The sequence below is a fragment of the Crinia signifera genome, chromosome 5 (genome assembly GCF_055691185.1).
Source record: "Crinia signifera chromosome 5, ASM5569118v1, whole genome shotgun sequence".
Lineage (NCBI taxonomy): Eukaryota > Metazoa > Chordata > Amphibia > Anura > Myobatrachidae > Crinia > Crinia signifera.
Window position 1 is genome coordinate 266,084,796 of NC_139221.1, and position 25,184 is coordinate 266,109,979.

A 25,184-nucleotide genomic window follows, 5' to 3' on the forward strand; every position below is an offset into this window, starting at 1 on the left:
TAAATCAAACTTTTGTTTTTGAGGTGCAAGTCCTTCTATGATGTCATCAGCTTCAAAATCCTTGCAACAGTCACAAAATCTTTTGTGCAACTCAAACACATGTACATGTGACATACAATCTGCCCCGTAAGCCTTTTAGTATACGCAAAATATTCAAAGGCGAAATGGGGATATCACATCTAGTCTATACCACCTAACGGATCCTGTATAAGGTTGAACTTGATGGACGTTAATTCTTTGTTCAACCTCTACTACTAAGTTATTCCATCTCCCTATTACTTTCTTCTCACACTATACCTGATAGGTTAGCTTTCACAGTTAGGACCCTCACTTATTCTGACCTTACCACCTTGTCCTTATGGAGAGCTTTCCTTATATTTAGATTTGTGTCTTTTGATGTCAGTGCTATTTAGGATTCTTTTACTGAATTTTTATAGATGCAATCATTTGTCCTATACAGATTTTTTTCCTAGGACTACAATTCCATGCTGTTTGTTCTGGTTTTAATATTACTGGCTGTTAGGAATGCTGGAATAGAAGTCACAAGCTCCTACAGGGTAACAGACTCCTGAACATCATTGTGGTCTTATGCAGACAATTTTAGATAAGTCAAAAAGCACTTCACGTATTCCACTCTAACATTATACACCGTATTAGAATATAGACTCATTTCCACTATAAAATCTTCAGAGTTTCCGCTAGAAACAGTAATAGCACCTAGTGGTTCTCATATTCTGGCCCTGAGTATTTGTTCTCCTGCTTGGTAAATCTCTCCTTTGAGAGAAGTACTCGATGCATTCTGCTGAAGGTGTTTGGTGTAGAGATTAGCAAAAGTTAAGACACTTCATCTGCCTGAAACTTTCTTAATATGTTTTGCCTTGGTAAGTAGTTTCCCTTTCAGGTGTACACACACGAATCATGACGGACATATTGTAAAATCCAGACAAATGTTAATAGTTATTTCACATTGACTGCTGCGGGTTGGACAATGGTGAACTGGCAGAGACTATGCGTCCGCAGATGTTGTAATCTAGGGATATTTAACATTAATTTAATAGTTAAGGAGAGTAATGGGCTATCCCCTTGTATGTACTCATTCAAATAAAACAAATATTCCACAATATGCAACAATCCGTTATCCAAAATTCTTCTTGTCCCAAGCATTTTGAATAAGGGATACTCAACCTGTAATAGCGTTTTACATCTGAGTGGTGCATACGTCAAATAAGCTCAGCTTTGTTACCAAGGAACCCTGGACCAAAAGATAGAAATTGAAGGAGGGCACTCACCATTTTGTAGAAAAAAATTACAAATTTATTAAAACATCAAAGCAATCAACTTGTCAACGTTTTGGTCTGTATGTCAGACCTTTTTCAGAACATCAGGCCATAGATAAATGAGATCCTACTCCAACAGAGACCTCGTATATATAAAAATCGGTAAGGGCGACACTCAGTTGTCTTTTAGAAGAAATACAGACCACACAGGTTCAGTTCAGTGTGGTCTGTATTTCTTCTAAAAGACACCTGAGTGCCACCCTTACTGACATTTGTATTGTGCTACCCCTTGCAAGGGTTCCAGCCTGGAAAGGCACCGGCTGCAGGTACTATCGCGCAGAGCAGTGAAGTGCCGGCATTTTCCTGGATAATATAAATATATATATACATATATACACACACACACACACACACACACACACATAATCACATTCACTGTTAATCTAATCTCATCAAGGTCAAATTCCATGGAGAATATAGCAACTGTCAGTCTGCTAAATGACATGCATTTTCTACACATTCTTCTGTTTCCAGAGGATGGGAATAGTTCACAGCATAGAGTAATAACAATAAGAAAATCTTACTTCCTTCTTGGGTTCTACATTTTGATTGCGTCTTCCTTTCTTGGCTCTTGTTTCCGGAGTTGCCTTCTGCTCAAAAGATTAAGGAAACAAAGTAAATGCAATCCTGCTAACACTGAACAGATTTTAAACATGCTTTTCATCCTTAATATACAGAGACAAGATAATCTGTAAATTATGCAGACCTTGTTCGCGTTCTGTTTAGAGCTAGTCTGGGCCTCAATTAGAAAGGCTAGAGGAAACAATTCATAGACTTGTCTCGTTGCCCAGACAATATATCTCTATGTCTGCAGGAAACTAGGACAAGCTGTGAGGAGGTTGTGTGAGGACTCCAGGTGTACTCCAGGTGATCTGTCACTTCTGGAGACTGGTACATTTATTCCATAAATAATAGCCTCACGTAGTACAGTCATTCAGTTATAATAATGAAATCAGCCAGGAAGACCGTGCTAATAAGGTAAATGTGTTTATACTTGTACAGTGCACTCTGTATTCACTGAGCAATGCAGCAAAGAAAAAACACAGAACCTTGATAACGTTCGTTTATTGGAAATGTGTCTGATTTTTAACAGCTCTGAATAACAATGTATCAGACGGTTTTCTTTGTTTCTTTGTTCTTTATCTGTCAAAGAGCAAAACAATTACTGTTCTGTACTAACAGATAACGAGCTCCCTCCAGTGACAGGGAGGGGCAGGAGAGAAGATCTCTGAATATTATGCCATCATAATGCTGACAAGAACATTGTAGGTAGTATTATGATTGACCTCTAAATATTAATTAAAGCATGTTAACGCTGACAGCAGTCAAACTCTGAATATGCTAGTTGTCAATCCAACCCCACTGAACAGTGAGAGAGACTTCCAACAGATCTCATCCACATCAATCTGTGTTTGTTTCTGAATTAGATGCAAATGGTTTAACATAAACATCCTAAAATAGGATTTTTGGTCTTACCTGTTAAATCTGTTTTTCTGAAGCCATTGTGGAACATAAACATTGGCTTGGTATTGCAGGTCCTCTGACCGAGCACCAGTGAGTTAAACTTCTGGAGAGCATTTGGGAAAGGCTCCTCCTCCCCAATTCCCATCCTGCCCCAGGCCAGTCAGTTTATTTACTTACAAAGCCAAAGGAATCGGAAAAGGAGAAGCAGACCCATAGACACACCCATACACAAAAATCTTGACAAAGACAAGACAGAGAGAAATAACAAACTCAGCAGAGGAGAGCGAAGGGTGGGTGCCCAGTATTCCACCATGGTTCAGAAAAACAGATTTAACAGGCAAGACCAAAAATCCTGTTTTTATCTTCAGCCTATGGTGTTACAATGGGACCATGGGATGTTCCAAAGCAGTCCCTCAAGGGTGGGAATGCTCCCGAACTGCACTAAGGACTCCTCTGCCGAAAGCCGCATCGGCGGTGACGAAGGATTCAAAACTGTAGAATCGGATAAACGTATGCACAGAAGACCAGGGAACTGCTTTGCAAATCTGCTCTGCAAAAGCACCACAGCTCGCCGCCCAGGACGATCCTACCAAGTAAGTAGAATGGGCTCTAATGGGGACCAGACCTGGCCTACCAGAGAGGAGATAGGCCTGACAGATGGCCATTCTGATCCACTGTGCAATGGTTTGTTTTGAGGCTGAAAAGCCTTTCTTACCATTGTCATATAAGACAAACAAGGAATCTGATTTTTGTAGAGACTTGGTTCGTTGAACATAGAGGCGTAATGCATGCATAACACCTAAAGTAACTAAAGCCGAGTCGTCAAGTGAAGAACCTGAAAGCAAAAAGGCTGGGACAACAACCTCCTGATTTATGTGGAAACTGGGGATAACTTTAGGGAGATAATCCAAATGAGTACTGCACGGTCAGTACTGAAGACCAGAAAAGGTGCCTTAACTGACAAGGCACCCAGGTCGAAAACCCTTTGAGCTGAAGCGATGACCAGTAGGAAAACCGTATTCCAGGTCAACCAATGCAAAGCGACTTCCAACCAAGGCTCAAACAGCCCTTTGAGAACAAGACCAAGTCTTGAGAACAACAATCAATGGGTGAACTGGGGAAACATAAGGAGGCTGCAAAAGTGTGTAACACACCCTGCAGGAAAGTTTTAACCGCCGAAGATTGAGCAATTATTTTTTGGAATAAAACAGACAAGGCGTATACTTGAACCCTCAAGGATGCTAAACGCAACCCTGCATCCAGTCCAGCTTGGAAGAAGGCCAATAGTCTTCATAAGGAATACTGTGGAGGTGAAAAGTGACATGCTAAACCCCCAAAAAATTAGTTTGCCACACCCTGTGGTAGATGCGAACGGTAGACTGTTTTCGAGCTGAAACAATGATTTGAATAACCTGGTCCTAAAAACCGCCATGCCTTCAAACTCAGACAGGGAAGGTCTGGATGAAGGCAGGGGCCTTGTGTTAACAAGTCTGGCTGTAGAGGTAGACGCCACAGGGGTGTGATGGACAGATTCTTTAGATCTGCGAGCCATGCTCCTTTCGGCCAGTTGGGTGCTTTTAGAATGGTTGTTACTCTTTCAATCTGAATCTTTCAAAATACTCGTTGAAGGAGGGCAATCGGAGGGAACAGATACAGTGTGGGACCACCAGGGCGGCGATTAGAAAAGCTGCGTGCTCTGCAACGTGGGAGCTTGTGGTTGTGCTGTGAGGTCAATTTGGGGCCAACCCTATCGTACCACCAACTGGTGAAACATTTCTGGGTGGAGGGACCACTCTGACGAGTGGACATCCTGCCAGCTCAAGAAATTGGCTTCCCAGTTAAGAAGGCCCAGAATGTACACTGCCAAGATTGCAAGAAGGAACTTCTCTGCCCAGCGTAGCACTTGCATCGCTGCCGGTCCCCCCTTGATGGTTGATGTACTGGTGATGTAGCAGGGGTCCCAACTGTTGAAGTGCCAGGTAGACCTCTTGCAATTTGAGGATGTTGAGTGGCAGCTTTGTCTCGTTGGCCAAACAACAGCGCTGAAAGGAGTGAAATGCCAACACTGCTCCCCAGCCACTGAGGCTGGTGTCCATTGTGAGAATCACCCAGTTAAGAAAGAAAAAAGGATCTCCCTTGCTTCAAGTAAGAGGACTCCAGCCACCAAAGAAGAGACAGGCGGGTGTCTTTGAAGATCACCAGGAATTGGGACTTCAGGAGTAGGGGAGAGCGATTCCAGCAACGAAGGAGCTCCAACCGTAACGTTTGAGAATGCCATTGGGCATACTGCACCATTTCTAAACAGGCCACCATCTTGCCTAGTAGCATCATACAGAAATGGACTATCACTGTTATGTGAGCTAAGAACTCCCAGACCAATGTCTGAAGAGACTTGCACTTGTTGGCTGAGAGGAAAATCCTTTTGGAGCTGGGTATCCAACAAGGCTCCCAAGGTGGATCCTCCAATCACCCGTGTGCCAGGAGCACCAACAGTCAGTTGAATGTGACTTTGAAGGGTGGTTTGGCAGTCTGCCATCAGGAGGAGGTAGCCCAGATAGGGCAGAATCCGGACTCCCTGTAATCTCAGGTGAGCAGTCATCACCGCCATCACCTTTGTGAAAATGTGGAGCGGTGGAGAGGTCAATTGGTAATGCCCGGAACTGATAATCGTGTTGTTGAATTGAAAATCTGAGAAAACACTGATGTCCTTTTGAATTGGAATGTGCAGCATGCATCCTGCACATCCAGCGATGCTAGAAAGTTGTTCTTCCTAAGTGCCTGAAGAATGGACCACAGGGAATCCATTCCGAAGTCTCAGAGAAAACAATTCAGAGTCCGCAGGTTCAGTATAGGGCAAAAAGAACCATCTGGTTTGGGGACAAGGAAAAGGTTTGAATAAAACCTGGCTCCTCTGTCTAGAGGCGGGACTGGTTCTATGATCCCTGCTGCAAGGATGAGAGAGAAAATCGCCTCGTAAAGAGCCTGAGAGGTCTAGCCCAAGGTTTGCACTGGTCTACAAGAGATTGCTGCAGATTTGAAGAAACCTGCACCAAACCCTGTACCGGTGGGTCAACCCTTGAACCCAAGCTGGCTCTGGGGCAGACTGGGGCAAAAGCGCATCTGTTATAGGGCAGACTATTAGACTAGTCAAATCTCATATGACCTGTACCAATTTAGAAGCGCAATCAGGCTCAGCTGACGCAGAGTGACTGGGTTGGGGTTTGCGAGGTGAATCCACACGCTGATCACAAACGCCACCATGGTCACGGGTAGTGGAAGAGAAATTTTCATTGCAACTAATGTAAGTGTAAGCACACAGTGCAGAGGTTCCTTTATCCTTGTGAGAAGGCCCCCTGGAAGTCATGACACCAATAAAAATATACAGAAATACAAATCAATCACACACAGACCTAAATAGGACAGTTGGTAATAACAGGCACTACACTTATTGGGAGGACCACAAATATGAATAAGTGAACCTGGTAGCTGTGAGCCTACCACAGTAGTGATAAACTGTAAGGTAACAGAGTATACTGAATATAAGAGCAAAAACTCTAACCCAAATTAGTAAGAAAATAGGGCGTATAAAGAAAATGAACCCTTATATAGGCATCTAATCCCAACAACCAACACCATGAGGTGAGGAAAGGGGAATATACAAACTGACACCAGGACATTGTAGGGCAGGGAGGCAGGATAGCACTCAGCACCAGTAATCTCGCCTTTTGCTCACCCACTCCTTGCAGGCATGCAGGCTGGGTGGACAACCGTCTTATGCCTGAATTTTGTGGCTGGCCAACACGCTGCAGCATGAGGAATGGCCACCATGAGAGAAAGGCGGGAGTGACGTCACCCAGGGCTGGAAGCTGCAGTCAGAGACCCGCTTTGGGGGCGGAGCTATCGGCCGCTCACAAAAAAAACCCCACCCACAGCCATCTACCAGGGCATATGTCCATAGATAACACCTAAAATGTCAACCCTGGTGACCTAGAGGGGAGACCGAGAGATCGGGACCCAGCTGCCGGGACCACCGGCGTTGCCTCCTCCAATGGTGGTGGTTGCCGCTGAAGGTATGCAGGAGCCCCAAAATGGGACTCCGCTTACCTGTAATAAGCCTTCCTCCGATGCCTCTGGAGATGCTGGGGCTTCTGGCCGTGGAGGTCAGAGACCCAGCACAGCTGTCACAATGCTCTGGCGGACTGTAAATACACAGCGGCTGCAGTAGAAAATGAAAGTAAAAGTAAAAAGAACTTTAAATCAGGGCTAAAATGCCCTGCTCCTAAAAATGTGCCCTTTTCCTAAGGCTCCAAGAAAAAAACTAAAGAAGAAAAGAGGTTGAAAAAATTGAGCGCTTTTACCAGAGTTGTTTTCTTATAGCAGCTGCTTAAGTAAGGGAGTGGTCAATCTCTAAACGAATACAGGAGAAAAAGGTTTTTAAGCAGCACTATCAGTGAGAAACAGCCACTAATTTCATAAAATAACAGTTTATTACACAATAAAACAATGAATCAATAAAAAGTACGTATAAAAATTATAATTGAATGAATGGACGATTAGGTGGGCAAAGTGTTTCGGAAGAAATGGACCAGGGGCGATGTAGAGTCGATTTCACACTAATTGAGTCCCAACTCCGTTTGAAATCCGTGCGGTGTGTTTATATAAAAAAGAAAAAACACATTGTATGAATTCTCTCTTAGTTATACTTGGGACACATAGAAGGGTATATTTCCCAAATGCGTACCCCACTCACGCAAGAAGTAGGGGTGTGGGTGTATAAAGGTTTCTTTGCCACACACTCAGGGTCCACCACATGTGATTAAGCCGCACTCAGAATAACTGCGTACCAGTACTCACTGATGAAACAGATGTTTAACCTCACATAAAGGTATCTTTTTTGGAGTGTCTATTTCAGAATCGCTCCAAACCAGGTTTTCCCTCAACACCGATGTTGATATATAAAAACAGAGGAATGGGTCATATGTAGATATATTTGTGAAAGAACTGTGTTTTTCCACTAACAAAAAGGGATCTCTGATGCGTACCGTACTCACAGTAAAAAAATCTATACCAGATGTGTAGCGGTTTCTTTTAAACAGGCATCCAGGATCACCACAAGTGTATAAAGTTGCTTTAAAATTGTAAGCATACCATACTCACAAGGACAATATTGGATATGGGTATATAAGGGTATCTTTTCCTAGTCCTCATTAAAACTTCCCAGGCTTAAAAACGATTTCTCATCTCAGCATGTAATTAAAGAGGAAAATAACTCCTTTCAGTGGTAGTTTTTTCAATACATTTATTATATCAAACAGAAAAACGACTGGAGCAGAAGATGGAAAAATACGGTACCTGTGTATGGGGCAATGGCCATTCACCCCAGACTGGTTACCGATATAAGACACACTCCAAGTCACCACAGCATACAGTAAATTCTCCTCTCCTTCCCAACGCGTTTCGATAGGAGGTCCTATCTTTTTCAAAGCTTGGAGAGGAGTGGATACATGTGAGATATTTATACCTGTCAGTGAATCGCTTCCGCCGGAAGTTCCGTTCCGAGGTAATTGATCATCACTAATTCTAAGTGTCTAACACGGGGTTTTCTGCATGCATATTTTAGGCTGCCTTAACCGGGCTTGATGTAATAGAGGCTCCGGTATTCCCATAACGTTTCTCCTAACAGGAGAAATGTCAAAACGGCCGTTAAGTGCAGTGGAACGCACGGCCATTGAAAGTGAGACGCATGATGCGTCTCATTGTCATATCCGTTTCCGGGTATGTGGCTAAAATGTGTGGGAGTGCATGGAACGCACGGCCATTGTAAATGGACCGCATCGCTTCCTGCAAAGTGTGTTCCTAATACTTGTGGAACGCACAGCCATCAATGCTGAACCGCATAATTTAAACGGGTCCCCGGGGAGTACAAATTAATGTATCTGAACACTAAAGTGCTAGATGCATATTTAAACAGTAAAGTGCATAATTGGCAATAAATATAAATAAATATCTCACATTTACAAAAATAGTAAAAACATGGAAACTTTAAAACATCAGTAAAAACATAATTATAATCATAGTATTGAAAGGACAGACAAAAAGTAGATGAATTAGCTATAAAAAACACTTTAATTCAAAATCTGAGTTTAGGCCATGAGGAGATAGTGCATTTAAATCAAAAATCCATCTCATCTCTTTTTTGGCTAAAATGACATCTTTATTTTTATGCCTCCAGTTGTCTTTTACTAATTCCACCCCCCAAAAGCCCTTTATATGGGACGTGGAGCAATTGTGTACCTCTTTAAAATGCAAGGAAAAAGGGTGGTCCGGATTCCCTTTTTTTATATTTCTGACATGCTCGGACCACCTAATTTTCAGAGTCCTAGTAGTTTTTCCTACGTATACTTTATGACATGAACACATGATTACATAGATTGCTGACTTGGAACTGCATGTCATAAATTGATTGATTTTAAAGGTGTGGTTATTAAAACTTAGTTCAATAGTCTTTTTGTCTGTGGTAGAACATGATTTGCACATAGAACGGTCTCCACAGCGATAAAATCCTTTGTTTCTCACGGACCCACCAATAAGTGAAGTCATAAAAGCACTTAATATTAATTTGTCTTTGATATTGGGGGCCCTTTGGTGGGCAAAGTGTTAGAAGGACCAAGATGGTGAGGGGACCAAAGTCATATGACCTGCACTCAAGGCCCTTGATAAAGCTGGCATTTAGATCCAGCAAAACGCGTTGGTACCCCCCTTGGACCTCTGGTTGCGGATCTAGACACTCTCCTGATCACCACTTAACCAATTGGTTTTCCCACTTACACCCTGTTTGGATGCTACAGACCATTATCGGGACAATTCATCACTGGTTGATGTTTAAAATTGGTCCTATATCAAAAACATCCTTCAGGACCGATTTCTCCAGCGACACCCGGGAAATTATTCCACTTTGAACTGCATTCCATCGGGACTATCTTCACTGGATCAGTGCAGGTCATATAACAATGGTTCCCTCACCAACTTTGGTCCTTCTAACACTTTGCCCACCTAATCGTCCATTCATTCAATGATAATTTTTATATGTGCTTTTTATGGATTCATTGTTTATTGTGTAATAAATTGTTTTATTTAATGAAAATATTGGCTGTTTCTCACTGATGGCGCTGCTTAAAAACCTTTTTCTCCAAGGAAAAAACTGACTGGCCTGGGGCAGGATGGGTATTGGGGAGGAGAAGCCTCTCCCAGCTTTACTCCAGAAGTTTTACTCCTTGGTGCCCGGTCAGAGGACCTGCAATACCCATGGACCCAGCGTGACACCAAAGGCTGAAGGGAAAAATAAGGTACAGACCACCAGCAAGTCAAGATGTACAGTAAGATAAACCTACTTTACACGCAAGAAAAATTTGGCAGCAGCGGCCTATGACAGTGCCTCTCTGTAAACAGCCACCACCGCACGTCACTGATGTTGAGGCATACGTTTTCCAAGATGCATCCAACCATCAATTGTAGTATATGCGACACGTTAGCATCAGGATGACTACAGGCATACAGTACAAGAATCCAAATACACATAACCAGCTCATAAGTGCAAGAAATAGCTTTTTAACCTGCTTCAATAAAAAAAAAAATTCACTATTTGATTCCATAAAACAAGTAATCTATATACAAAATGTTCCGCAGCAGCTTCTGCAGCTTTTTTCCCCACTTCAACTGTTCTTGGTATGCAGACTCAGCCACACACAGATATAGAAGTGTCGCACAGTCACATCCGAGTGTGACTAAAGGTGCCCATACACTTGTGCGACTTCTCCCTTTGAGCTGCCCAGGACTTTTACGGACTCCAAGATCGCATGCGATAAATCGCACGTGGTCCTTTCGCATACAATATATCGCATGCGATCCCAGCCAAGCTTGCCCGGCTGCGATCCAACAGATCGATTCTGCAGCCAGTGCGACTCGCAGGCTCCTGCTGTTAATCAGGTGTGATTTGGACACTTTTCATGCAACTGATCACCGCAATCACATGAAAAGCACGCAAATGGCATGTGAATCGTCCAGTGAATAGCCAGTAAAAACATTCACATGAAAAAGATGCAATACCGCTCAGTGCAGCTCACTAGTGCCAGGTGTACTGACCATAGGTTTATGCAGATACATCTATATAATATTCATTTTAGTGTAAGAATGAAAATAGCCAAAAAATGATGTAATATATGCATTTGCCCCAACGCCCCAGCCACCCACAATATACAGCAGCTATAGACAGGACTGTATGCATCTCTGTTCACGTAAGAGCCCATATTTGGCTAAGTTAGTCTATCCCATCCCTCCCCTGTGGCCAGCAGGCAGAAGCAAATCTGCAGGTGCAAATGGCTTGTTTTGGATGTGTGAGCAGTACAACTTTTAGGCAACAGCTGATCTCTGCATCTGGTGCTATATCTCTAGCAAGCCTATGCAATATTGATCAATGTACATTTCAAAAGCCACTTGCCTGTTCATTACTAGTCGATGAGATGCTAGATTCTGCCTCTTCCTCCCCCTTGTCTTCTCCTTTGGATTTCCAGAATCGCCCTTCACGTAGGAAGCGTTGGTGCAGATCTAACTCATCACAAGCCTTTTTCCAGCCCATACTGCGCTTTACATGGAGCTGATGTACATTGACTGTAATTTCCTGAATGTTCTCTGATGGAATCCAGGCCCTGGTCATAATGGGATTTTACAATACATCACTGGGGGAGTACATGGTAGTGACTGCACTTCATATGAATAATATTTATAAACTTGGCGTCATCATTTTGAATAATAGGCTAATCACAGTAAGGAAAGAAGTTCTTCTTTATCTCTTTACAGTATTCATATTTTAAAGCGGAGGTTCTGGTGAGGACACAAAATCTTTAACAGTAACATAGCAAAATACGGTCTGCCTTTCTGGCAGCATAGTGGACACAGCACTAAAATATGGCACACTGATGCACATAGACTCATGTCTAAAATGATTTTTTATAAAAAATTGTATCTATTATGTTTTAAACAGTGTAGTTTCATATTTTTGCATTTACATTTTAGAACAGTAAGTGTCATTTCAGCTGCAGAGTGACAGGTTACTCCCCAAGTCTCTAAATAAAAATGAAGGGGGAAGTGCTAATTGGCTGACAACTTTGCTCCCATGCTCTTAGCTCTTAATGAGTTCCTATTTATTTCTACAGACAGGGTCCACTAGTGACTTGTCAATGCCATTGCAGCTATGCAAGCAGCCAGTCACCAACTATGCAAGCTGCCAGTCACAGAATATATACAACAAAAGGTATGTAGAAGAAGCAGGGCAGGGAAGTGATAACAATGAGAATAATAATGATGATATCTCTGACTTCCGTGGTAGCCATGAGTTTGTTTTATACCAGGCCAATGACCAAACTCCATCTTGAGCAGGATGATTGGGAATCTTATGTTTGAACCCCCTCCCCAAAAAAACCCAAATACTGCAATAATGCACAACCCCGCTTCTCTTTTGGAACTAGGAGACTCAAACAAAATGTCCGCTTTGATGGACACTCTTCTGGTCCTGTCTTCTGGTGAAGTGGTGCGGATTATAGGATCGACAGTGTCTAGGTTGACTCCAAGAGGTTGACATGGGGAAATGTTGAGACAAGCAAAAGGTTGACATGGACATGGCTGACCCATGAAATCACCACCAAAGGTTTTTAACTTTTCGAAGTCCACGTGCATGAACAAAGTTCCAAAAATGAAAAAAAAAAAAAGTGAAAAAATTCATGTCAACCTTTTCATGTGTTGAACATTACCATGTTGACATTTTGCTCATGTCAGTCTAATAGTGGTCGATCTACTGACTGGCGACCTGATGCATGTCGATTTAAAGCCCTGATAAAAATCAATTTTTGCTAAATATAAAGAGATTATTGTAGTTTATAATCCCTGTCACCCAGGCATCTGAAGTGGAACTGTACTATAGATCCTGGAAGAAAAGTATGTAGGCTCCCACCATAACTATGCCTAGGTGGAAAGAGAACCATTCATCTGAGGGTTTTTTGGGGACCTCTAATTCTTCCTAAGAAGCAAATGAAACAAAATCTAGAACCTCTCAGCATTAGTATAGAAGCATTAATATTGATGATGTTATCAGGTATAGGGCCAAACTGAATATTGATGTTAAATACGAGGACTGAAGCCGTGTAAGACCAGAAACTTCTTGTCAAGCTTGGTATACTTTTTCCAAAGCAAACATCCAAGCTGAAGAGAAGTAAAATACTTTTTTCCGCTTCATTATCATGAATGCCTGTGGACCATCCTAACAACACCCTTCCATTATAAAAGAGCCCTCGTCCATGTAAGAGGAATTTCCAGATTTGAGTTTCAGCTGAATTCCATTCCTCTGTCACATGATTTGACCCCTGCAGGTCTCTGGCACTTCCAAAGTCAATCTCATGTTTAAAGATAGAAAATAACTCATGTGACCCTAACCAGCTCTTGCTAGACTACATGTCTTCTCATATGGAGTAAGAGGAGAAAAAAGCTTCTGACTAAAAGTCCCACCTAGGAGCAGAAGAGGGACTGAAGGAATGGTTTCTCTGTTTGCAACTTTGGTATGTGCTATAAACTTGACTGCACTTTATAATGGTTCACTCTGCCAGGATGGCTGAAATACCCACACAGAAAAGGTTGGTAACCGACAAAAAAATTTAAACTAACCATTGTTCAACTTCCTTGAAGTTAAAGACAACAGAGAGGAGCGGCAAGACCAGGTCTAAAACATTTCCCTAGACAAGAGCCAGTTTAATATGAACAATGAGGGATGAAGTGAATTCTCTCAACACATGATAACATTTTACAGGCCGGCGTCTGCCCTTAATCTACTGTATGGATAGTATATATATATGCTCTACTCTTATCTCCTACCCAATTCTTCCTTACTAATCATTCATCTAATGCTGATAAATTCCATGCATTGTAATGTTGGGAAAAGGTTAGTAAATTAAGAATGATCAATAATGAATCATGCAGGTTACTGTACTTATTTAAAACGTAAGGACAGCCTTTATTAAAGTACAGGTTGAGTATCCCGAAAACCATACATTCCAGAAAGTGCTAAAAACTCACTGGGGACATTTGTAACAGCACTACTGAGGACGTGATATGTAATTGGCACTATATATGTGCAAGAAAATGATTGCTTGGCATTCAAATTCAATATCTGAGATAGTACACAAATTTTGTTTCATGTTTTGAAACCTTGTTTTTTGAACAAATAAAATATATTTGTGTGTATTTTATGTGGTAATAAAATATATTTGTGTGTATTTTATGTGTTTATACAGCATAAATGCAAGATACTTCAAAATACATCATTGAAATATTAAAATATTCCGAAATACGGAATAATCCATTATCCAAAATTCTACTGGTCCCGAGCATTTTGGATAAGGGATACTCAACCTGTATGTGTATTGCTGAGTGGAATAACATAAATTAAATAGCTATAGTGTCTTTCCTAAATCCATCATGCTCGCTGGTGGTCTTTGTAGTAGGACTGCCACGTTAGATTGTTAGTTGGATGCTTGTCTAACAGAGCAAACACTGAATGACTGTCCATGTGTCTCAGCCTTGTATGGGTATGCAGTCATATTACCGACAGTAAAAACCCTGACCACCATTGGCCGACAGTTAAAATATCGTCACGTTTAAAATGTTGACATGCATTATACTGAAATGTCGACATGGTTAAAATGCAGCCATTAAAAATGTCACAGTGTCAAAAAGTCAACATAGTTTTTCAGGATTTGTTTTCTTTAAAATGGACTCATTCGTACTTTACGGTCCAAGTGGGCATAGAGTTTGATTAGAACGTGAGGTACCGTCCCCGAAGCATGGTGAGCTCAGCAAGCCATGCGAGGGGACACGGTACACTTATAGGGTGTTAGACATCAAAAAACATGTAGACTGTTTCACGATGACATTTTAAATGTTGGCATTTTGACCATGTCAGCCTTTTGGCCATGCCAGTACTGTATAATGCATTTCGTCATTTTGAATGTGTCAGTATTTTGACTGTCGGCCAATGGTGGTCGGTATTTTCACTATCAGGAAATCATACTGAACCCATTGTGGCAATACACTAGGCCAGGCATGTCCAAACTATGGCCCCCCAGCTGTTGTGAAACTACAAGTCCCATCATGCCTTGCCACAGTTTTGCTATTAGGGAATGCTAAAACTATTGCAAGGCATGATGTGATGTGTAGTTTCACAACAGCTGGAGTGCCGCAGTTAGGACATGCCTGCACTAGGCAATACATAGCGGCAGGACTGGTAATGTTAGAGCAACTTAATTTACTACAGTCTGCTTTTTGACCTGAATGATATCATTATGGCTGTCCTAACAACAAGGGTGAGGCTTTATGTGTCTGTAATAAAGCAGAAAGTTTATATTTAACTTTGTAATTTACTACTTTAATTATAGTCTATGTTATACATTGTATTTGTTCAGTGTATCAGTTTATTTTCATTTTAAACCAATAGTAAACTTTTGCTCCCCCTCAGTACCTCTGGTGATGATGGCCAAAGAAACGAACATCAACTTGATTGTCATCTTTTTGCATGATTTTTGCAGGCCAGAAGCCAAAACCTTTCATCTTGGCCCAAACAAGCTCATGGTTAGGGATCTGCAACAAGTGACAATTTACAATTATACTTACAAGAGGAAGTAACAACATTTTTATTTCAATCAATGCAAGGATCAGGACATACATGTCATTTCTTGCTGAGGACACACACAATATAGGCAAAAGTATTCACCTGGCCGTTACACCAACAGCGGCTGTAATGACATTGCATTTAAATACAAATACTTTAATATGGAGCTAGTTCCCCTATTGCAGCATTAACAGCTTGCACTCTTCTTGGGAGGCTTGGGAGTGTGCCCAATCATTCTGTAGAGCATTTAGGAGGTCAGTTACTGATGTTGGACAAGAAGGCCTAGCTCGCAATCTCCGTTCCAGTTCATCCCAAAGGAGCTAGATGGGGTAGGGCTCCGTGTGGGCCAGTCAAGTTGTTCCCACAAAAAAACTTATCAAACCATATAACCATGTTATAATCCTTGCTTTATGCACTGGGTCACAGTCATTTTGGAATAGATAAGGGCATTCACCAAAGTTGGAAGCATAGCATTGTTCAGAAGCATTAAAGACTGCCATTCAGCTGATTGGCTGGACATTTATCTCTCCTTATCACACTTGAATTTATCTCTTGTTAAGGCTTAATACATCTGCCCCTATATCTCTTACAGTTTTCCATGGAATATCTAGCAGGGATGACATTTCACAAACCATCCTATTGTAAAGGTAGCATCCTATCACAGTACAATGCTTAAAGTCACTGAGTTCTTCAGGACGAGTCATCTTGTATTACAAATGTTTGCAAATGGAGACTGCATGGCTAGGTGCTTAATTTTATACACCTCTGGCAATGGAATTTAATAATTAACAGTTGTGGCCAAATACTTTTGTTCATATAGTGTAAGTCAGAACCTGTGCATGAAGAAACAGCTCCAATACTTAACATAGTGTAAATTTTTGGGTGATTATCAATACAAATTAGTAGTTTGAATGGAAATAAAGATTCTATGACACGTGTCTGTCATGTGATCATTTAGCACTAGCCAAAAGCATGTCTTAAAAGTAACACCCCTTTAACAAGATCAAAGAAAGTTTCATATGAGCGCAGTGAGCATTTTCTTAAGGTGCCCATACACGCAGCGATGAACTCCGTACTTTTTCTACTAGACTACATTGTATCTAGTACAAAAAGCATGCGATGAGCTACATCAGCATGCTTTTTGTACTGGATACAATGCGACGCGATCTAGTAGAAAAAGTACGGGCTGCACAGACTTTCTGCGCTGTGATGTGAGCGGGAGAGTGCATTGCATCGCAGCTGAACATCGCACCGTGTATCGGCACCTGGACTGGGGATGATCTCTCACCCATTAGCTACATACATGGCACTGTTGCCGACACATAAAAATATGGGGGGCCCACGACCCACATAAGAGGGATAATAGAAACTGTGGCAAGCGCAGTGAGACAATGAGCCCATAAGGGGCTCCAATGCCTACTTACAGTCGGGATTGCGATGTTGGAAAAATGACTGTCTGCATCCAGACGGTCGGTGGAGCATACCACACTATTATGCATGATAATGGTAAAAAAATATGCCGGTCATATAGCAATGAGAAATGACTGGACACTTATAGAACAATATACTGTATCTGGAGAATAGTAAAGTCACTGCTGCAGGTAAACATGACCTACGTCATCAGGGAGACTTGGCTAGTTCTGGATTCTAAATTAACAGATGTACTGTAAAAGACCTAAGATTTACTAAGCTGCGATGTTTGCAGCTTACAGAGTCAACCAGAATCAGAGCCTTACTTTGAAATAAGAAGGACAATTGCAATACAAGAAGATCAGTGAACTACTATTTATTACTCTGTATTTACATAGTGCCTACTGTGTATAGCACATCAACCTCTTTACAGAGGATGTGTGATCCCTTTACAGAGAATGTGTGATCCCTTTACAGAGAATGTGTGATCCCTTTACAGAGAATGTGTGATCCCTTTACAGAGAATGTGTGATCCCTTTACAGAGGATGTGTGATCCCTTTACAGAGAATGTGTGATCAGTGGTAGAGCCAAAATTCTCTGCCACACACAAATGGGTACTTGTAGGAAATTCATTCAAACACAGTGAGAACGTATAAACTCCACGGCAATAGTTCTATCAGCAGAACTGTACAACGCTGTGACAGCAATGCTAACTCTGAAGGGGATTTTAATATCCACAGCAGATACATTCTTTTAATTAACAAAATCGCTTAACAAATCATATGTGCACCGATACACGAAGCTTCTTTAAACACACATCTTGCTACATTGTTATTTATAAATGCTAATGCAAGACCTTTGATCAATTCAAAACTAGATTACTTTATAAAGAATCGTGCAAATACATACACAGGGATAGCAGAACCAATTGTCGGGACGTGCGTTTGACAAATAGAAGCAATTTTTGCAGAGCTGCAACTCATCCAACTGAAAAAAAAAAAAAAAATGAATACATAGCAGTTCTATTGTCATATTAGAATTGCTTTCCATTCTTTTGCTCCAAATGCATTATTATCACCTACTGCTTCTAACAATATTTAGAGAAATGTACAGAGTATTAAAGAATAGTGAATTAAATATGATCATGCTGTTTCTGCAGGTCTGCCCTCTAATGGTGACTGCTATAACACACAGGAAGAAGTTGTTTTTTAGAACAGTGACATGAATAAAGGTGATGTATTATTTATTTATTTATTTTATTATTTATTAACAGTTTCTTACATAGCGCATACATATTCGGCAACGCTTTACAGTGAATATTTGAACAATATCAGTCTCTGGCCCAGTGGACCTTACAATCTATATTCCCTACCACATGTACACGCACACACAGACATTCTAGGGTTAATTTTTGTTGGAAGCCAATTAACCTACTTGTATATTTTTGGATTGTGGAAGGAAACCGGAGTACCCGGAGGAAACCCACGCAAGTATGGGGAGAATATACAAACTCTGCACAGTTAGGGCCATGGTGGGGATCGAACCCACGACCGAGGGAGTAATGCTAACCATTACACAATCCGTACTGCCCAAAGGTGATGAACGTCTTCTTACAATACATGAGGTGCTGCTCTTGTAATATGTTCTAGTAATGATTTGGTTTTGATAACTGAGAACAGTGACTTGAGAAAAAACTAGCCAACTATATAATGAGTAATAAAATAATGACCGGTCCCTTTGCCATCACACATGGTTCCATGCCAAGTAATACAACCTCATGCAGATCCCCCCAATCTCCTTTTGTCACAAATGCTTTGCACATACTGATGAAACACTATTCTTTAGTCAAGTAGGGCCCTTCATCACGTGATTTTCCATCCCTCACTTATACCATCATTCTGCTCCCCACAGCCAAATAAAGCATCAAACCAGTGGGTACTGCCGTGCTACCCTGTGGCATATATATATATATATATATATATATATATATATATATATATATATATATATGTTCAAAAAAGAATAAAGGAGGAGCGCTCCATAGTGTAAAACAGTACAATTTATTGAGCAATAATAGCAGGATACCGAGACATATGATAGGACTCGTACCCAGAGTAAAACGGCAGTGGACTGGTTACCACATGATATATATCAAATAGCCTGGCAAACTCCTACCGCCGTCCGGGGCTCTGAGGTGGACACACGATCTCCCGCTGCCGGCGCAGCGTGTCGGACCCACAAGCAGGAACAGACGCAGGAGGGAGTAGCACAGGTGAGCAGCGGCAACAACGTCACCAAGGCACGCCCTAACGCGTTTCGTCAGGAGACTTCGACAGAGGGTGCCCTCTAACGAAGTCTCCAGACGAAACGCGTTAGGGCGTGCCTTGGTGACGTTGTTGCCGCTGCTCACCTGTGCTACTCCCTCCTGCGTCTGTTCCTGCTTGTGGGTCCGACACGCTGCGCCGGCAGCGGGAGATCGTGTGTCCACCTCAGAGCCCCGGACGGCGGTAGGAGTTTGCCAGGCTATTTGATATATATCATGTGGTAACCAGTCCACTGCCGTTTTACTCTGGGTACGAGTCCTATCATATGTCTCGGTATCCTGCTATTATTGCTCAATAAATTGTACTGTTTTACACTATGGAGCGCTCCTCCTTTATTCTTTTTTGAACAGATCTCTTCTATCCCCCATGAGTCCGGGGATTCATTAGGAAGGAGCTGCAGTTCCGAAATTTGGACTTTGGTGTATGTGTCCCATTAAGCGCTGTCTTATTGGATTTTCCACTGGTTTCTGCAAGTAACCCACCTAGCGCTATTTGACTCACAGACTGTTTGTTTCTATATATATATATATATATATATATATATATATATATATATATATATATATATATATATATAAAATGAGTGCTATGTGTGCCATACACAAGAGCCACTAGGTGAAGGAGGCCCACATCGAACAAACTGCACCCAATAATTGAGAACTTAGCCCTCTGGAAATCCGCATTGGAGGCAGCAGCCCTGCACAAATCAGTGGGAACATGGAGGGGTGGCCATTTTACCAGTGTTTTGTGCATATGCTCTGGGACAGCGATAGGATGCTCTAGTGACCCTAATACTCAGGGTCCCACTGTGCTGCCAGCTAGAGAGGAGAGGGCCCAGTTGGACAGAATACACGGTCCTCCTCCTTTTATAAATGCCGCTGGCCTGCCACTTATTTAGGTATAATGATTACTGATACAGTAAGGTCTATATGCCTTGTCCACATTCTTCAATATTTAGTACTGTAAGTCACTTCTTTCCTTATTCTGTTTATGTACTGTGTAAGGTGCTGTGGACCCCTTGTAGTGCCATATAGATAAAGGATGTCCCTTCCACTAAGACAGATTGGAGGCCACTAGGGTAATGCAGTGTGTGGTCACTGTGCTTTGATGCCAGATGACCCCAACATAAAAACAAACCCTGCGCCACCTGTACAGTTCTGTACCCAGCATACCTTCACGCAACCATAACTGTTCCATGTCATCAACATAAACAGCCCAAAGCTGCCATTACTGCATTTACAGAGACCTACTCTATGAAACTGCCAGCCCAGCAAAGGAGCTTCCAAGGATAGCCCATGTATTTGGGCTGCAGGAGTTAGCAGGTCTTGCTATGGTGTTAGTAATTTATGAAACAATTTAACAATAATGGAGGTAAGGAGTAGAAGATGGTTATACAGTTATTCAAATGAAAATCAAATGCATAAATCTTCTGACTTATTTAGCTTTTGAACTGATTTCATTAGTTAAAATACAGCATTGTGGGTGCTGCACAACTTACCTCATGACATGTGTCCTTGTACAGAAGTTTTGCTACATCAGCTTGCTCACTGTCATCTGGAATGAAAACACAGCAAATGACCATGGCAGAAGTCTAAGAACATGTCTGTAATATTTATTACCATTTATTTATATCGCGCAGACCTAGGGTTAACCTACAGTATATATTTGGATTGTGGGAGGAAACCGGAGTACCCGGAGGAAACCCACGCAAGTACGGGGAGAATATACACTCAGTTAGGGTCATATTGGGAATAGAACCCATGACCTCAGAGCGGTGAGGCAGTAATTACACCATCCGTGCTGCCCCAATATGAGATACAGCCAGGTCCCGCACAACTCTGCTAGTGTCAGGTGTCTTTTTTTCCCCCGAAAATGCAACATAATGTGACTAGGACGGGGAAAAACGGCTGTGTAATTTGATATAACCCTTGTACATTGTGTATAGGAAAAAAGCAGAAAATTACAAATGTGTCACTTCATATGTCGATTCACTCACACAGATATACAATTGTCATATATCACACACTAAGCTTATAATAATAAGATGCAATTTAAAACAAATACACTTCCAATTGCAAGCAGAGGCTCCTCCCAGGGGATGGTATGCCGAGAGTGGCCGCTTGGCTCAACTGCAGCAAAGATGTATCTGTACCAGCATCCAGAAAGCAAGGCACTTCAAACTTATTCCCTTACACAAAATGTTCATTTCAGTCATTTACATTTATCATTCCTCTTATTCTTCCTCGGAATGTAGCAGAATTGACTTCACATCACAAATTAGTCCTTATGTCATCATTAGTCTCGGCAGCTCATTTTATTTGAATAACCACCTACTTAAGTCTTAAAAACCTTCAAATGACCTGACACACACACACCCGCCGAGCTTTCACTTTGTATGTACCATAGCACAGAGAGTAAAAAGAACTGAGACTGCCCTACACTTTATAATGGACTTGTATCCATAAATTATGAGACACGTGCAGAAGACTATTTATGGTGCTGACATATTCCCTTAATGGAAAGCATCCTCCTCTTCTGCCATTGTACTCCCTCCTATTTTTATGGGTGATAGCACACCAAGTGGTTAAAAAAGAAGCTTCACCTCCATAAAAAATAATGGTGTTGTGTAGAAGCAGCTGTGCGTCTGCCTTGAACTCTTCGTAGCTCTTGTACTTTCCTTCAGTTACTTTCTGCAGAAAAAAAGGTCATTATATATAAATGGAAAGGGAATACAATAGTAATTTTCTTTATAAAGTATTAGATCACTAGAGCAGTAGGAAGAAATAAACCGTAGCATTGCATAGTGCTTGATTCAGCCCAAGACACAGTGTTGAATCGGTTGGAATTGACTAATGTTTTCCAGACCACACATGTGCCGCAGCTGCATGTGTTGCGATATTGCTGTGACTCCAGTTCCAGTGCTATTAGGTGAAGTCTAATTGGCAGAATGCAGGCAATTTAGGGTGGTGGCACAGTTTGCTGGATGCACAGTGATTATGTCCTCGGAAGAAGACACATTTTCTGCACAACTGGCCTCCTGTGGCTTTGTATATTGTCATGCATCGGCAACATGGCGTACACATATGAAACACACCCATCGTTAGTAATTAATACCAGGAACAGGTAACATTTGTGGAATACATGAAACTTGTTTTCCACTGACAATAAAATCCCAGGTTACTGCACATGAATCCAGGATTTCTGTCAGTAGGAACTGCTCAAACCGGGTCCAGTGACCGGGGAATCCAACCCGGCTAGCTTGCACGGTTGGCCCAGGAAGGACCGGGGTTGAAGTGTAGTGCAAACGTGTAAACTAAGAGCAAACACACACATTTACCTCATTAATAGTGGAAACATCGACAGCCGTGTGCACCAACCGCCTGTACATTGGATGCTTGCTGTCCTTTCCTTTCTTGTTCAGTTCAATTGCCTGAGGGAGATGCAACCATAAGTTGGAGATTTATATTTACTTTGAACATAGAAAACAAAGCAATGAGATCACAAATAAACTAATGTTCTGTAATACAAATTGGGTACTTGTTTCCTAGCACGGCCACACCGATTTACATCGGGGTGGTCGTGTCGGAAAAATCGGGTCGATCGCATTGCATGCGATTTGGTCGCATGTGATGCGATCGACGCGACTGACCCGATTTTCGACCCGATTTTTTGATTGAATGAAATGTAAATCGGGTCCCTGGGACCCGATTTTACATTGGATTCAATGTAAAATATTCCCTAGACCCCCAAATTTAACGACGTAAACCCCACCCCACGATAGACGCCAACCCGAAGCGTGGCGAGCGCAGCGAGCCCGCGAGGGACGGCGGTGCGCGTCCTCCGACCTTTTCATTCCCCTACTATCCACGTCGGCGTGGAGTTGAGAATAGAATAGTGTGGCGAGCGCAGCGAGCCACCGAGCCCGAAGTGTGGCGAGCGCAGCGAGCCCCGCGAGGGGACGCGTATACCTGTGAAGTTATACGCGTCCGCTCGCCACGCTTCGGACTCGGTGGCTCGCTGCGCTCGCCACACTATTCTATTCTCAACTCCACGCCGACGTGGATAGTAGGGGAATGAAAAGGTCGGAGGACGCGCACCGCCGCCGCTCGCCACGCTTCGGGTTGGCGTCTATCGTGGGGTGACGACGGGGACATCTATAATGTGAAATGGGTCATATTGGCCCATTTCACATTTTTCACATTTTTTTTTAAAGGTGAGATGGACTTAATCAAGTCCATCTCATCTTGTGCCATTATAATGGCACAAGACCGACGCGATCCTCACGATTTCAATGTAAAAAAATATTTTAACATTGAAGCCTATAGGGAAATCGGGGGCATCGCGTCGGTCGCGTCGGGACCAATGTTAATGGTCCCGACCGACGCGATGCCCCCGATTTTGTACCTTTGCCGGCAAAATGGACCTGATTTCAAAGGAAATCGGGTCCATCGTGTGGATCGTGTACCTTAACTTAAAGGTACACGATCCACAAGATTGTGGCCGTGCTAGGAAACAAGTACCACAAATTGCTTGTATACTTCAATATAAAGTTGTGTTTCACTTCTAATGCAGATTTCGAAGAACAATTAAATAGTTTTAATTCTCCGATCTGCTGACATTTAATATAGTAATTCAATTTAAGGGCAACATCACACTCTTAAAAAGGATACCAGGACAAAACAAGTATGTGGGATGTAAAATTAAAGCATTAGTTAGACTACTATTAAGATAGCCTAAGCCAGTGGTCGCCAACTCTAGTCCTCGAGAGCTACCAACAGTTCACATTTTCCAGACAATCTAGCTGCAGCACAGGTGCACTCATTACTGAATGACACATTTTAAAAGATCCACAGGTGGAGCTAATTACTTCACTTGTGATTTTGGGCCTTATTTTGGTTCACTCTTTCTGACAAATTCCTTCTTAGATGGGCAAAACCATGTGCACTGCAGGTGGGGCAGATGTAACATGTGCAGAGAGAATAATGCCCCTTTCAGACCGCACTTTTAAAACGGTAAATTGCCGTTTTTTTACCGTTTTAAAACGGTAATGTGTGCGGTCTGAAAGGTCCAGTCCCACTTAACCGGTTAGAAAATGCCGTTTTTTCTAACCGGTTAAAATGCAGGGTCCTACCCGTTTCTGAACCGGTATTTTAGCGCAAAAATCGGCTCAGAAACGGTATTTAGGACCCAGCCAATGAGCTGGGTCCTAAATTCAGCACAGTGAATACTTAATGAGCGCTCATTAAGTATTCACAGCACTGGAGCCCCCCCCCCCCCGCGCGTGTCGACACCCCCCGCGCGCGTGTCGACGCCCCCCGCGCGTGTCGACGGGCCCCCCGCGTGTCGACCCCCCCCCGCGCGTGTCGGCGCCCCCCCCGTGTCGACTTACCCCGTGCCGGTATCTCCGTTGTGGTTCCCGGCACTGCAGCTCAGTATGCTCGGAAAGCACTTATGAAAAAAGTGTCTTTCAGAAAATGGCTGCCCCCCATACGGAAGACAGTTTTTTTAAACAGGGTTTCCTATGGGGCAGCCATTTTCTGGAAGACACTTTTTTCATAAGTGCTTTCCGAGCATACTGAGCTGCAGTCCACAACGGAGGTACCGGCACGGGGTAAGTCTACACGGGGGGGACGCCGACACGCGGGGTGGGGTGGGGGGGGCGTCGACACGTGCGGGGGGCGTCGACATGCGCGGGGGGCGTCGACATGCGCGGGGGGCGTCGACATGCTCTCGGTCGACACGCGAGGGGGGGGGGGAGCTGTACGGAGGGGAGGGCTGAAGGCTGCACTGGCTTTGACCCTGTATTTGGAAAGTTTCCAAAAACGGGTCTGCCAGTGTCAAAAAATCGGCACTTAAACGGTAATATACCGTTTAAGTGCTGCGGTGTGAAAGGGGTTTTATCTGGCAGACCCGTTTTTGGAAACGTTTCCAAATAC

The 25,184-nt window shown here is 42.6% G+C and overlaps 1 protein-coding gene across 6 annotated transcripts in view; it reads right to left on the reverse strand.

The window, feature by feature from the left end:
• Positions 1 to 25,184, reverse strand: part of ZMYND11 (zinc finger MYND-type containing 11) — an 85,033-nt gene that overhangs the window by 15,358 nt on the left and 44,491 nt on the right. For all 6 annotated transcript variants that reach the window (XM_083188989.1, XM_083188990.1, XM_083188991.1 and 3 more), the window contains 7 exons: positions 22,586 to 22,678; positions 21,851 to 21,938; positions 20,747 to 20,802; positions 17,834 to 17,911; positions 15,364 to 15,482; positions 11,299 to 11,506; positions 1,862 to 1,927 (listed from right to left, as the gene is read on the reverse strand). In XM_083188989.1, coding sequence (XP_083045115.1) covers positions 1,862 to 1,927; positions 11,299 to 11,506; positions 15,364 to 15,482; positions 17,834 to 17,911; positions 20,747 to 20,802; positions 21,851 to 21,938; positions 22,586 to 22,678 — 708 coding nt within the window. The remainder of the gene's footprint in view (positions 1 to 1,861; positions 1,928 to 11,298; positions 11,507 to 15,363; positions 15,483 to 17,833; positions 17,912 to 20,746; positions 20,803 to 21,850; positions 21,939 to 22,585; positions 22,679 to 25,184) is intronic.